This window comes from Lactuca saligna, chromosome 4 (assembly GCF_052625555.1).
Source record: "Lactuca saligna cultivar CGN05327 chromosome 4, ASM5262555v1, whole genome shotgun sequence".
In the NCBI taxonomy this organism is placed as follows: Eukaryota; Viridiplantae; Streptophyta; class Magnoliopsida; order Asterales; family Asteraceae; genus Lactuca; species Lactuca saligna.
In genome coordinates, this window is record NC_136420.1 from 92,965,043 (window position 1) to 92,977,809 (window position 12,767).

At 28.7% G+C, this 12,767-nt stretch overlaps 1 protein-coding gene and 1 long non-coding RNA gene across 2 annotated transcripts; both read right to left on the bottom strand.

Annotated features, from left to right (window-relative positions):
• Window positions 1-4,331: 4,331 nt before the first annotated feature.
• On the bottom strand, window positions 4,332-5,442 carry LOC145042392 (riboflavin synthase-like). Its single transcript, XM_078990795.1, has one exon. It carries the CDS (start codon window positions 5,238-5,240, stop codon window positions 4,452-4,454), a length of 789 nt encoding a protein of 262 aa, XP_078846921.1. The 5' UTR covers window positions 5,241-5,442; the 3' UTR covers window positions 4,332-4,451.
• A 1,079-nt stretch (window positions 5,443-6,521) lies between these two features.
• On the bottom strand, window positions 6,522-9,223 carry LOC145038691 (uncharacterized). Its single transcript, XR_013679495.1, has 3 exons — window positions 9,098-9,223; window positions 7,644-7,936; window positions 6,522-6,866 (listed from the first exon to the last, which is right to left on the bottom strand). It is a non-coding gene; the product is annotated as an uncharacterized LOC145038691 (long non-coding RNA).
• Window positions 9,224-12,767: the final 3,544 nt, after the last annotated feature.

Here is a 12,767-nt window from a genome sequence, read left to right on the forward strand (position 1 = left end):
TATCTTGTAGAAACATAAGTTCATCATTTTCTTTATAAATATCAGCCAAACTATGATATCTTTCTGGAGCTTTACTATCATATGAACTATTAAGTGATGATTGAGGTATAATTGGGCTACCTTGTGGTGCATATTCTTCATCAAAATTTGTATGGATATCTTCTTCTCGTTCAGCTTCAATATTAAGCATGATATCAAAGGTGAATGGTCCATTTTTCATGGCTTTGAACTTTGTTATAGGTCCCCACTCCCACTTAAAATCTTCTTAAAAAATCACATTTCTTCACATTCGAATTGCTCTAGTTTCTGGATTAAGTAGTTGATAAAAATTTGTACCTTATTTTGACTCCCGGGTATACTTGCTTCTTACTTCAGTCATTGAATTTTTTAGATGTGTGCCTACTATTTTTGCATAAGCAACACACCCAAAACTCTCACATGATCAATGTTTGGCTTCCAACCAATCCATAACTCGTAAGGTGTTGACTCTATCAATGCTTTTGTGGTTATTCGATTTAGGATGTAGATTAAGTGACTCATGACTTCACCACATAGGACTTCTAGAATGTTCATCCCTTTTAGATTGCTTCTTGCCATCTCTACTACTATTCGGTTGCGTCTTCTTGAAACACCGTTTTGTTCTGGGGAATAAGGTGTTGTATAGTGGCGTTTCAATCTGATTTCATCATAATATGTAGTGAATTGTGTCGATAAAAATTCACTGCTCCGATCAATTCTAAATAATTTTAATTTTAAACTTGTTTCAACTTTAACTTGTGCTCTAAATTTCTTAAAAACAATTAAAGTGTCATATATACTTGTTTTTCAACATATAAACCCAAATAACTCATGTATAATCATCGAAAAATAACATAAAATGCCTATTTACGACTGATGTTGGTGGTGTGATCGGCACACATAGATCTCTATGCATGAGTTCTAGTTGTTCTTTAGCTATAAATTTGGTATGTTTTGGATAGGATTTTCGAGCTTGCTTAGAGATCAAGCAAGCTTCGCACAAGCTTGTAGAAACTTTGATTTTAGGTATTCGTTCCACCATTCTTGTATCAACTATGTGTTTTAGTACATTGAAGTTGGCATGTCCAAACCACTTGTGCTAAAGCCAAGATTCCTCACCTTGTTTTGCAATTAAGCACTTTGAACTTCTTCTGCAAGTATGGCCCGGTCCAAACGATTGCTTGACTGTTGAACTTTTAATAATAGTTTTCCTTGTGCATTGTGAATCCATAAATGCATTCCAAGCATTACAATTCGATCACCATGTTGAGCTAATTGGCTCATGCTGAATATACTTCTTTTAGTAATCTATTTTCACCATTATTGCATTTAAACATAATCGAACCCCTACACTCTATTCGAACTTTAGGACCATCACCAAATTTCACATAACATCTAGTAGTTAGATCAAAGGTTTGGAATTTGTTTTTTTTTTTTCAGTCATGTTATTGTTTGCTCCATTGTCGAGATACTGCACTTTTGATTGGGTTGGAGTTTGTTCACTAGATCTTAGCTTAGGATTTACTTTTTCCTAATTCAAGTAAACTTCATCGTTTACTTGGGCTGCAAGCAGAAGTTCTGACTCATGATCGTTCTATCCATGAGTTAGGTGGGCTTCGTGATTCCTCTCACGACATGGGTTTTTGCACTCAACAACGTAATGACCAAAATCTTAACATTTATAACATTGAAATTTAGATTTATCACGAGGCTAATACAAGTCAGTATTACCTTTTTTTTATTACCACCACATCGTCCTTTGTTTGAGTTGTTTTAACCACCTCTTACTCATTCTCAAATTCCAAAATCTTTTTTGTTACAAACACATGAATAGATAAAAAATTTATCTATTTTTTTATTAGGAGCATGTTTGGTAAAACTAATTGGTAGCTAAAAGTGGAAAGTTGTTGCTTTTATTTATATAGATATGTTCGACAAAAATAACTGTTAGTTTTTAAAGGTTTAAAATTATATAAAAATAGCTAAAGGCTAAATCGCTTTTAGATTACAAGATTTTTATTTAACATAAAATTAAAAGATCTTACTTTAGAACTTTTTTTCCGAGTATTTTCTCTTAAAAACCAAACACACCCATATCTTTACACCCTCGTTGGCACACTTGTTCATAATAATAAGGGAAATGACTTATTATGGTAATTATGTTTCAAAATCTATCAAAAAACATCATTCAAATTTGGTATGTTCAAAAACTATCATTCAAGTAAGACTTAAAAAAAAAAAAAAAAAAAAAAAAAAAAAAAAAAAAAAACCAACGAACTATATACTTTGTTCAAATGTCACCTAATGGTCTATTTACCGATAAGAATTAATTTAGGAAAAAAACAAGAGAACATGACTTAAAATGGTAACTATGTTTCAAAATCGTTCAAAAAACATCATTAAAATTTGGTATGTTCAAAAAGCATCATCCAAGTAATATCTTTGTACAAAAAACACTAATAAACTATGTGTTTTGTTCAAATGTTACCAACTGATAACCAATTTTTGTAGGTTAAAGGATGAGTTGGCCTAATTATTGGTTATATGGAATAATAATTAGTGACATGACACTAGTTGATACTTGATACTATGTAATTATCGCGGTCAAAAATATAATAGTGCTCGTCAACTACTATTTGAAATCGCGGTCCTCACGGTGGTATAGCGTTTTTTATATTATATAGGATTTATATTTTGTAGAATTTATATATATTAAAGTATTAAACAGTAAATCATACTTCAAAGTTTAACCCACACCAGTTAATTAGTTAATTGGTAAATCATACTTCATATATCGATTGATCATACTTCACAAGGCAGTTACCAATGTCACAGTTAATCATACTTTAATACAATCAACAAAAGAACATAAGCAATACTTAGCATTTTATCATACTTCAACACAATCACAATTAACAAATAAAATGATTAAGTAATTTGACAGTTAATCATTCTAAGTACTTCAAGTCTTTAACATAATTAGCAAGACAAAACATAAATGGTTTTAATGGAAGTCATCACAATCACAAAATCATAATTTTATTCAGTGGAATGACACAAAAGTTTTGGTTTGAGTTAAGAAAAAACAATTTTATTTAATGGAGTGATACAAATAAACGTTTTTTTATGTAAAATAGTCCAAAATGGAATTTATTCAAATAGTTGTCACCATAATCATGATAAATTATGATGCTAATAATGTCACCGCTATTTTAAAAATCACAATTCTTTACCTCCGCCAACCGCTATAGCGTCACCATTGACTACATAGGATACATTCCTCATTTAAAATCAATTTAAGGCTTTTCATGAACGAACAATTGGAATTTGTGAAAATAATGGGAAATGTCCATAAGTACCTCAAGGAAAGAAATTTGTAAAAACTAGAAGATGCATAATAGTTTCGAATCCATTCAAGTTTAGTCATGACATGTAGTTAGGCAAGATACAACCAATAAGTAGATTTCACCCAACTACAAATTGATATAAATATTCATCAAGACATTGTTGTAATCATATTAAATTGGCATACATAGTAGAAGAATAAGCCATCTAAAAAGAGAAGAAGTAATTCGTTCATGAAGAAGCCCTAAATTGGTGCTTTATAAAGGAAGAATATATCAATTAATGACATGCCACCAATTATTATGACATATCATACTAATTAGGCCAAATCATCATTTAACCTCCAAGAGTTGGTTACCTATGGGTAACATTTGAACAAAATGTATGGTTTGCTGATGTTTTTTTTGTAAAAATACCTTATTTTGATGGTATTTTTTGTAGAGACTAAACTTGGATAATGTTTTTTGAACAATTTTGAAATAGTTACTCTCATGAGTCATTTTCTCTTATTTTCTTTGCCTTAATTAATTCTTACCGGTAAATATCGGTTACTATAATAACTTTTAAACAAAGGGAAATCTACAGAAAACTCCCAAACTTTTAGGAAAAGTTTCAAAAAAATCATAATGTTTTTAACAGGAAAGTCTAAATTATTTAAAATTTTGTTCTAATTAACGAAAAAATCATTTTTTTATATTTGAACAACAAATGACAAATTATGTAAATTTCTCAAAATAATAAGAATTTTCCTTTCAAAAAAAATTAGGATGTTTTTGAAACTTTTCCTAAAAATTTAGAATTTTTCTATAGATATCCTTTTAAACAAAATAATATGTAGTTGTTGATGGTTTTTATATAAATACTTTATTTATTTAGATAGTATTTTTTTTTTTAAAATACCAAATACTATTAGAATAGTGTTTTTTAAACGATTTTGAAATTTTTATAAGACGTTTTCCTAGATTCAATTATGCTTCAGAATGTTGCATGATTTTATTAGAACTCAAACACGTGTTACAACATTGTCATTGCAGATCAAATTCAAACCTGAAGAAAAAAAACAAACAAACAGTACCTGATCATCATCATCATCTTGATTTAATACTCTCCACAAATCCACTGCTAAGAAGCTTCTCTACATATTTCCCCAATACATCCACTTCCAAATTCACCTTTTGCCCGATTTTCTTCAATGGAATCACAACGTTCTGCTGTGTATACGCCACCATCATGAAATTAAAACACCCATCTTCATCAAACACCTCCACCACCGTCAAACTAGTCCCATCCACCGCAATAAACCCCTTCGGCACTATAAATTTCAATATCTCCGGCGAAGTTTTCACCTTAATCCACAACGAATCTCCTTCAACCTCCATCGAAACAATCTCACCTGTTCCATCAACATGCCCCTGCACAAAATGCCCACCCATTCGTGTCGATGGTTTAACAGCTCTCTCCAAATTAACAACCGAACCTTTCACCAATTCGATTAACGACGTCTTTCTTAACGTTTCAGGAGCCAAACCGGCTTTGAACTCCAACCGATCGGAATCGAATTCTGTGACTGTTAAACACGTGCCGTTCACGGCTATGCTGTCGCCGAGGTTGACGTCTTGGAGGACGGTTGGAGAATGGATTACCATGTCGAATGATTCGCCTGATTCGTCGAAACCTAGTTCCTTGATTTTTCCCAGTTCTTCCACGATTCCGGTGAAGAGGGATTTTATCTGCGTTCTTTGGTAGGTTTTAAGGGTAAGTGATTTTGGTTTCTGGGGGTTGAAGATGAGGGATGAGGGGAGTTTAGGTTTGAGATTTGTTAATCTAAGGGAGTTGTAAAGTGGGAATTTGAGGATCGAGGTTGATGACATCGCCATTGTTGTGATTTGGATTCAACAGTAATCGGGTTGATGGCTCCATTTATTGTGATTTGGATTCGACAGTAATCGTTCCTTGGTCTGATTCATGGCGTTTCTCGGTCTGATTCATGGATTTTAGCTTCGATGCAAAGGAAAAACAGCAAGGAAAAGCCCTGTATCCGGAACTCCTCTATAAGAAATTAAAATTACAATTACACAAAATTGTAACAAGAAATTTAAACTAAAATTGTATACTTGGCTCGAATTTACATTAAAAGGTTCTTTTATAAAAGTTATTTTGGAAATATTAACCATAAAGACGTAAAATAACATACAATCATACGTAGAAATTTTATATGTTTTATCTCATATTTCATATTGTATTATACTTGTTTTTTTAAGCTTTTAAAATGACAAGTTTTATCAACACATATTATAAACTAGGTTATAACCCGTGGATATCACGGGTGAAAATTTTATAAATAACTTTAATTAAATTATAAGTTAATTATTGAACAATAATAATTAAAAGTTTTAATAATTAATAAATATAAATGTTTATTGGTAAATTCATAGTGAATAACGATCGGTTGAAATTATAAAATCATAGTTGTTTGATGATTACATAATAATATAATTAATTATAATCCATGAAAACCATAGTTACAAAATACAACGAATTTTTATAGTTAAAAATCATAATTATTATTAAATTATTTTCAAAATGTTATTAACTAAGAGAGTTATGTGATTGTTATGTAACTTTATAATGATTGACTGAAATAAATATGTGAAATCATTTTTTTAAGATAATGGGTTATTATTTCGGTGTAAATTAATAAAAAAAATATGATATTATATAATAAAATATATTAAATATAAAATAAAACAACCACAAGCAATGAAGAGTGATATATGACAAATTACAAAATTAAGTAGAAGTATAACAAATTATTAAAAATTAAGAATAAAGTTTTTTTTACTAATAATAAAAAATTAATTAAAAATTAATAATAATTTTGTACTTTAATAACATTTAGAGTATAAAAATACAATCACTAATATTATATTTGCATAACTTTATTTTTATAATTCTACACATTTCTTTGTATACTTCTTACATTAACGATTATATATACATGTCATAGTGATTTTATATAAATGCATGAGTTATTTAAGTTGAAATTTTGTTCTGAATATAAAAAGATTAATTTAGAATAAGATCTTTACTATCCAAATAATCCCCACCTACCCACTTATCCCCCATAAACCCACCCGATTAATCATAAATACCATTTTTCCCGTAACACTATCGGTGATCTTCTTTTCCGGCACCAAAGCCCGTCATTCTTCCATCAACGTTTTTAATAGCAACTTGTATGTGCGCCTTCCTCGATCAAATATCATCGGATTTAGAGACATCTACTGATGACATTTCAAATGCATTCGGTTAAACCCTTTTTGCACATGATTGTCATCGATTACAAATTAGAAGGACCAACTTTTGAATTTGAATGTGATATCGGTTTGACCGGAGTGATGAAATCTAGAAGTACGCGTTGAAAGAAGATATGCACCGAACAAATCGACGTACGCCATATGACGATGGTAAGATTCAACCTCAAACACCAAGAATTGTTCCTCCTTCATTATTGTAACAAAAGATAAGTATTTACATAAATACACTTACCTTTGTTTAATTTGCAGGAATTGTCCAATTGAAAATGGTAGCCAGAAGACGTCAAAAGCAAAAAATTGCAAGTCTTTAACAGTGAAAACATTATCAGGTAATTGTCAAAATTTTCACAGAATAAAAACATGAAATTTCGAAGTTCAAAAAATGTTAAATATTAGGTGGTTTTTGTTTACAATATTCATCTGATTAATTTAAATAAATAAGACATTGATTTTCTTGATTTACCTTCCATATAAGGTTAATAGTTGTTTGACAAAAAAAATCAATATACATTAATTTTGTAGATACATGCTTTTGTTGTGCTCAAATTCCATATGAAGGCAGGTTTTCAATTCAAAACTGCCCATTGTAATTGGACTTTAACTAATAAAAATAAAATAAAAAATTTCAATAAATATACCAAATTCTATACCAATCATATGAAAACAATTTTCTATTTTTTATTATAATATTTCCAATAATATCTTAAAGACCTTTGAATCAGACATTTTGTCAAACCCAAACTTATTAGTTTAAAGTACAATTAGAAGCAATTATATCAAAGGGCCAAAATTTAGTCTATAGTAAAACTATAAGCAATTTAAAACAAAATAACAAAAAAATGAGGAGATGATCTTTTATAAAAGGCATTCGGTAAATTTGAATCTTTAATATCAGACTATACATCAACATGTATAGAATTTGGTTTGATAATTGGTGATTAGAGGCCGAATATTATTAATCACCTCTCAATCTTAAGATCTCCTTGGTAGTTCTCAATCCAGAATATGGCAGACGCACCAACAAAGAAAATGTGAAAAAAAAAATAAGCAATATATACATGTTGAGGGCATGATGGATAAGGCTGAAATAACAATGTGTTTTGAAAGTACATTGTTATTTTAGCCTTACCTTGCGAATTAAAACAAAATTTCTAGTCTTAACCCTAAAATATAGCAACATGGACATGCTAAAGGCATGATGGAATGCTACGATTATGTGTGGAATCCCAAAGTCTGCTACCCTTTTTCTTCCAAACCTACAACCAAGATCGAATCACACATAAATAAAAAAAAACTATATCATATTCCTAAAAACTTAAGTTAATTAAACATGATCAGTTTCAAAATCATAAAACTACATAAGCAAAACAATAAACATTTTTTTGAGTAAGAAAAAGAAGGTTAAACGAATCATTATATCCCCGCTTCCCAAGTTGTTTAAAGAGTGATTAATATATGCTCCACCAATGAAGCCCACCAGAACAATTTGCTTCATTCTAGCAACTTTAGCGGGATACAAATTCACAAAAATTAATAAAGACTACGCTCAACCTAAAATGGGGAACCAACACCTATTTCATTCCATGGGAGATATTCAAATCTCATAAAATATTAAAATTTAATAATTTGCAAGAAAATAGGCTTTGAAGTCAATTGAGAAATACACATATTTAAAAGGAATGTCCATCAGATTCTTTTAGTCAGACTCAAATTACAACGTATAAATACATAATGAACCAATTGTCATATACGCACCTTCACATCTTGTAGATTCTTGTATTTAGACCTTTATATCCAGAATAAAGAAGTGATTTATGAGATAATCCACAAGAAATGTGTGAATTGTTAACATAAACTTTATATTACTTTCCTCTTGTAAAGCATTACAACATATAAATTTCATGTTCATAAACAACATGTTTTTTTAAATGAATTAGTTGGATTAAAATAATAAAAATGTTGTATGAAAATAGTTCCTACGCTCAGATTTTAGTGTGAAAAAATTCCAATTGTATAAAGACGTACACACTTAAGAAATACATATTACATATAACTTGACCCTCTATTCCCCGATTCGTACAAAAAAATTAATATAAACCATTACTTTGTAGCATTTACATCTAGATATAAAATAAAAGTAATCACATAACCAATAAATTTTTATGTATCTAGACACAGGAATGAAACAATCGTCGGAAATAATATCCATAAAAGTAGGAGGATATATGAATATCAAATGCTTAAAAAAAGTAACAGAAGGAGAAGAATAATAGTAACGGAAGCATAAATCAGTAACAGTAATAAAAGGTGAAGAAGAAATCAATAAAGTAGGATATCGTTTTGTAGATAACAAAAACATAAAGCAGTAAAACTTATTTGTTGTATACTGACCAAATTGATTGAATAAAGTGATATACCTTTGGTATTTTGCAGAGATGCAGAAAAATTCTTGAATGATAGGTTCGCAGACTCCAATGAAGAAGAGAATAATAGGGAATCGATATTTGTATGTTGAAAGATTATGATTAGCTGATTTTTAAGGATTGCATATCTCTACGAAAGTTTGAAATTTATGTTTACATATATGAAACTTAATTTAAATGCAGTTTAATTGAATATTGAAACTGATTTCCTTAATCTTAGGAGCTGATTAATTGACAATCACAACAATGCATGGGTGGGAAAATCATTCCAAGAATATATGTGGTAATGACACGTGGCATAAAGGAGATGTAAAAGAATGCCATGTGGCAGTTTATGGATTGTTTTATTTGGAGTAGGGATTAAATAATAAATTTATTTATAAAATAAATTATTAAACAATACTTAATAAATTCTTATATCAATCAGTGTTTTGAAAACCGGACCCGATCGGCCGGTTGAACCGTTTCAACCGAGAACCGATCAGGTTACCGGTTTTTTAACACCCAAAAACCACTAGAAAACAAACCCACTAAAAACCATTGGTTTTGTTAAAAACTGGATTAAACCGGACTAGTTGAACCCGAAGTAAAACCGGTTTATTGATCAAAATTTTGGTTTTTTAATATACAACCTAAGGCAGCAGGCCGACTTATGAGAGCCAGCCCATTGTAATGAGATTTTTGATAATTCTTCCAAACGGTCGTAAGGCTCCTTTTATAGACTTCATATTCCTTTTAACTTTTTCTCAGCATGCCTCTTAATATATATATATATATATATATATATATATATATATATATATATATATATATATATATATATATATATATATATATATATATATATATATATATATATATATATATATGTTCAGGTTCATTTGAAACCATTCTAATTTTGTGAGACCTCAAGACCAAATCTAAAAATAATTTTAAAATGCAAAATAAATGGAAAAATCCAAAAATTCTTTTTTTAAATATTATTTTCGGAACTTTAATTAACTAAAAAAATTTAAAAAAAATCCCATTTTTTTTTAAAAAACACATGAAATATTCTAATAGAATATTCTACTAACATATTCTAAAAAATAATTTTAAAATGCAAAATAAATGGAAAAATCTAAAAATTCTTTTTTTTTTAAATATTATTTTCGGAATTTGAATTAACTAAAAAAAATAAAAAAAAATTCCATTTTTTTTGAAAAATACGTGAAATATTCTAATAGAATATTACACTGTACATATTCTAAAAAATAATTTTAAAATGCAAAATAAATAGTAAAATCCAAAAATTCTTTTTTTAAATATTATTTTAGGAATTTGAATTAACTAAAAAATATAAAAAAAAAAAAAAAAAGTAAAAAAAATAAAAAAAATGTGTCTCACAGTCTCACAAAATTAGGCCGTCTCACATGAACCTAACCCTATATATATATATATATATATATATATATATATATATATATATATATATATATATATATATATATATATATATATATATATATCACAAACACATTATGTATATTTATTATAAATCACTCACATATTTTTTATACAACTACACATTTTATATATGAACCATATATTTATATCACACATACATTACATATATATTTAATATCCATATATAAAACACACATCCACCTATATATATCCGTGTTTTCCGGTTTTTAGGACCGGTCCAACCGGAAGGACCAGCTGAACCATCGACTCAGTAAGACAATCACTTCGTTGTTCGATCCGATTTTTAAAACATTGATATCAATAGATCTTTTCATAGATGATGTTTATTAAAGTTATATGACCGAGCATAATGCTATATTCTGATGACTTGTTAAATAGATAATTAAATGGGCAAACATGATTTTTAGAATGACATCTATACTTGAATATTTTATATTATTTTAAAATGAGAAAATGAAAATTTTTATCTTATAAAACCAAGTAATAAATAAATAATGAAATAATTAATTATATTAAATAGAGCTTTAATAAAAAAAAAATCAATAACCAATGTTAGTATTATATATATTTTTTCAATAATATCATTTTCAATAAATTAATATACAACATGGGGAATATATTCTGTATAATTAATAATGATGTCTTTAGAAGAATTTAAAAAAAAACACAAGCTCGTTGAAAACTATTTTGAGTAGCTTTCTTAAAAGCTTTTTTTTTTGGAAAAAGCATATAGATTAATAAAAGGAGGAAACATGATCACTAAGGAACATGATTGCATCCATGCTTACAATGAAGAAAGGAAAATTACAGGAAAAACAAAATAATTAGAGTTTTAGGTGTTCAAATGGCGAGTAGCTCCAATCAGTCCAACTTCCACACCTATGATTGCTCCTGTGATTACACCATGAGTATGAAATGGCTATAATATTATCAGCCACGCTAGTTGGATTTGCTTTGATAAACTATTTTTGTTTTGTTAAAAGCTATCATTAGTGCTCTACGATTGACATGTCAAACATAGCTTAAATATTTGTATTTGCTCTTTCTATATAATAAAATATATTTACATATAAAATACCATTAATGCTTTATGATTGACCTTCCATATGGGTTAGGTAATTGGTTAATGTGGACTGATGATGTGGGTTACCATTTTTTAAAAGTATATACGCATACAATTTTCCTAAAGTAATTAAAATAGTTATACTTTTGCAAAATAATTTATTAGGGTTTTGTTTTGTTGAAGCAATATAGTAATTTTGCAAGTACCGTTATATAGGGATACACGCATGGGACGGAACCAATCTTGAAAACCGAATTTGATCGAAAGTCAATCCTGAATACCGAAACTTATTAACACTACCGATTCTCGGTACTAATGGTACCAAATCCCAAATTTCGTGATTTTAGAGTACCGTCTCATATGCTTAAATTTGGTATCGGTTCTTGTACAGGACCTGTACAATATCAGAATTTGATACTAACTGTTCATTCCTGCTCTTATAAGAGATATGATTATGTTATGATAATTTTAAAAAAAGTCAGTATTTCATTTCTTAATTTGATATGTTCCATTTTCCTTACTTTAGTAATTAAATTAAGATGTTAACAATTAAAGATAAATTTATGGATTAATCATATACAAGGTTTTAACTGACATGATGCATGACATGCCGATAATATCATGCATCAAACTTTACGAGTCATGACGTTTTTCAAGACGTAACTTACGACAACAATTTTGTATATATAAAAAAGAGAAATCATATAATTATGGATTTATATAAATTATATCAAGTTTTTAGAAGAGTTATATCGACTCGTAATAACAAAAAAGTTAACAAAAATCCATAATGTGCCTTGGTGCGCCATAACCCATCTTGGCATACGCCACACCTAACGTCAATGTCATGCATGTTTTCGAAACAACATAATCACGCCTCATGCTATGACACGTTTTAACATATCTTTTAGAACCATGATCACATATATTAATTTAACATTAACTTTCTAAAAAAACTATATTAGGATAAATTGTAGATATGATCCATGTGAATTCTCATTTTCTGCAGATTTTTTGTTTCAAAAAACACCATTTGGAGATGGCTACATTGTGATTTTGGTTCGTACATTCAAATCATGTATGATTTCTTCTATTAATTAAAACATCTACCCTCCTCATATGAGGGCATTTTTG

Bases quoted from the DNA above. Each gene is read 5' to 3' on its own strand.
- LOC145042392 (XM_078990795.1), bottom strand. From the start codon at position 5,240: ATGGCGATGTCATCAACCTCGATCCTCAAATTCCCACTTTACAACTCC.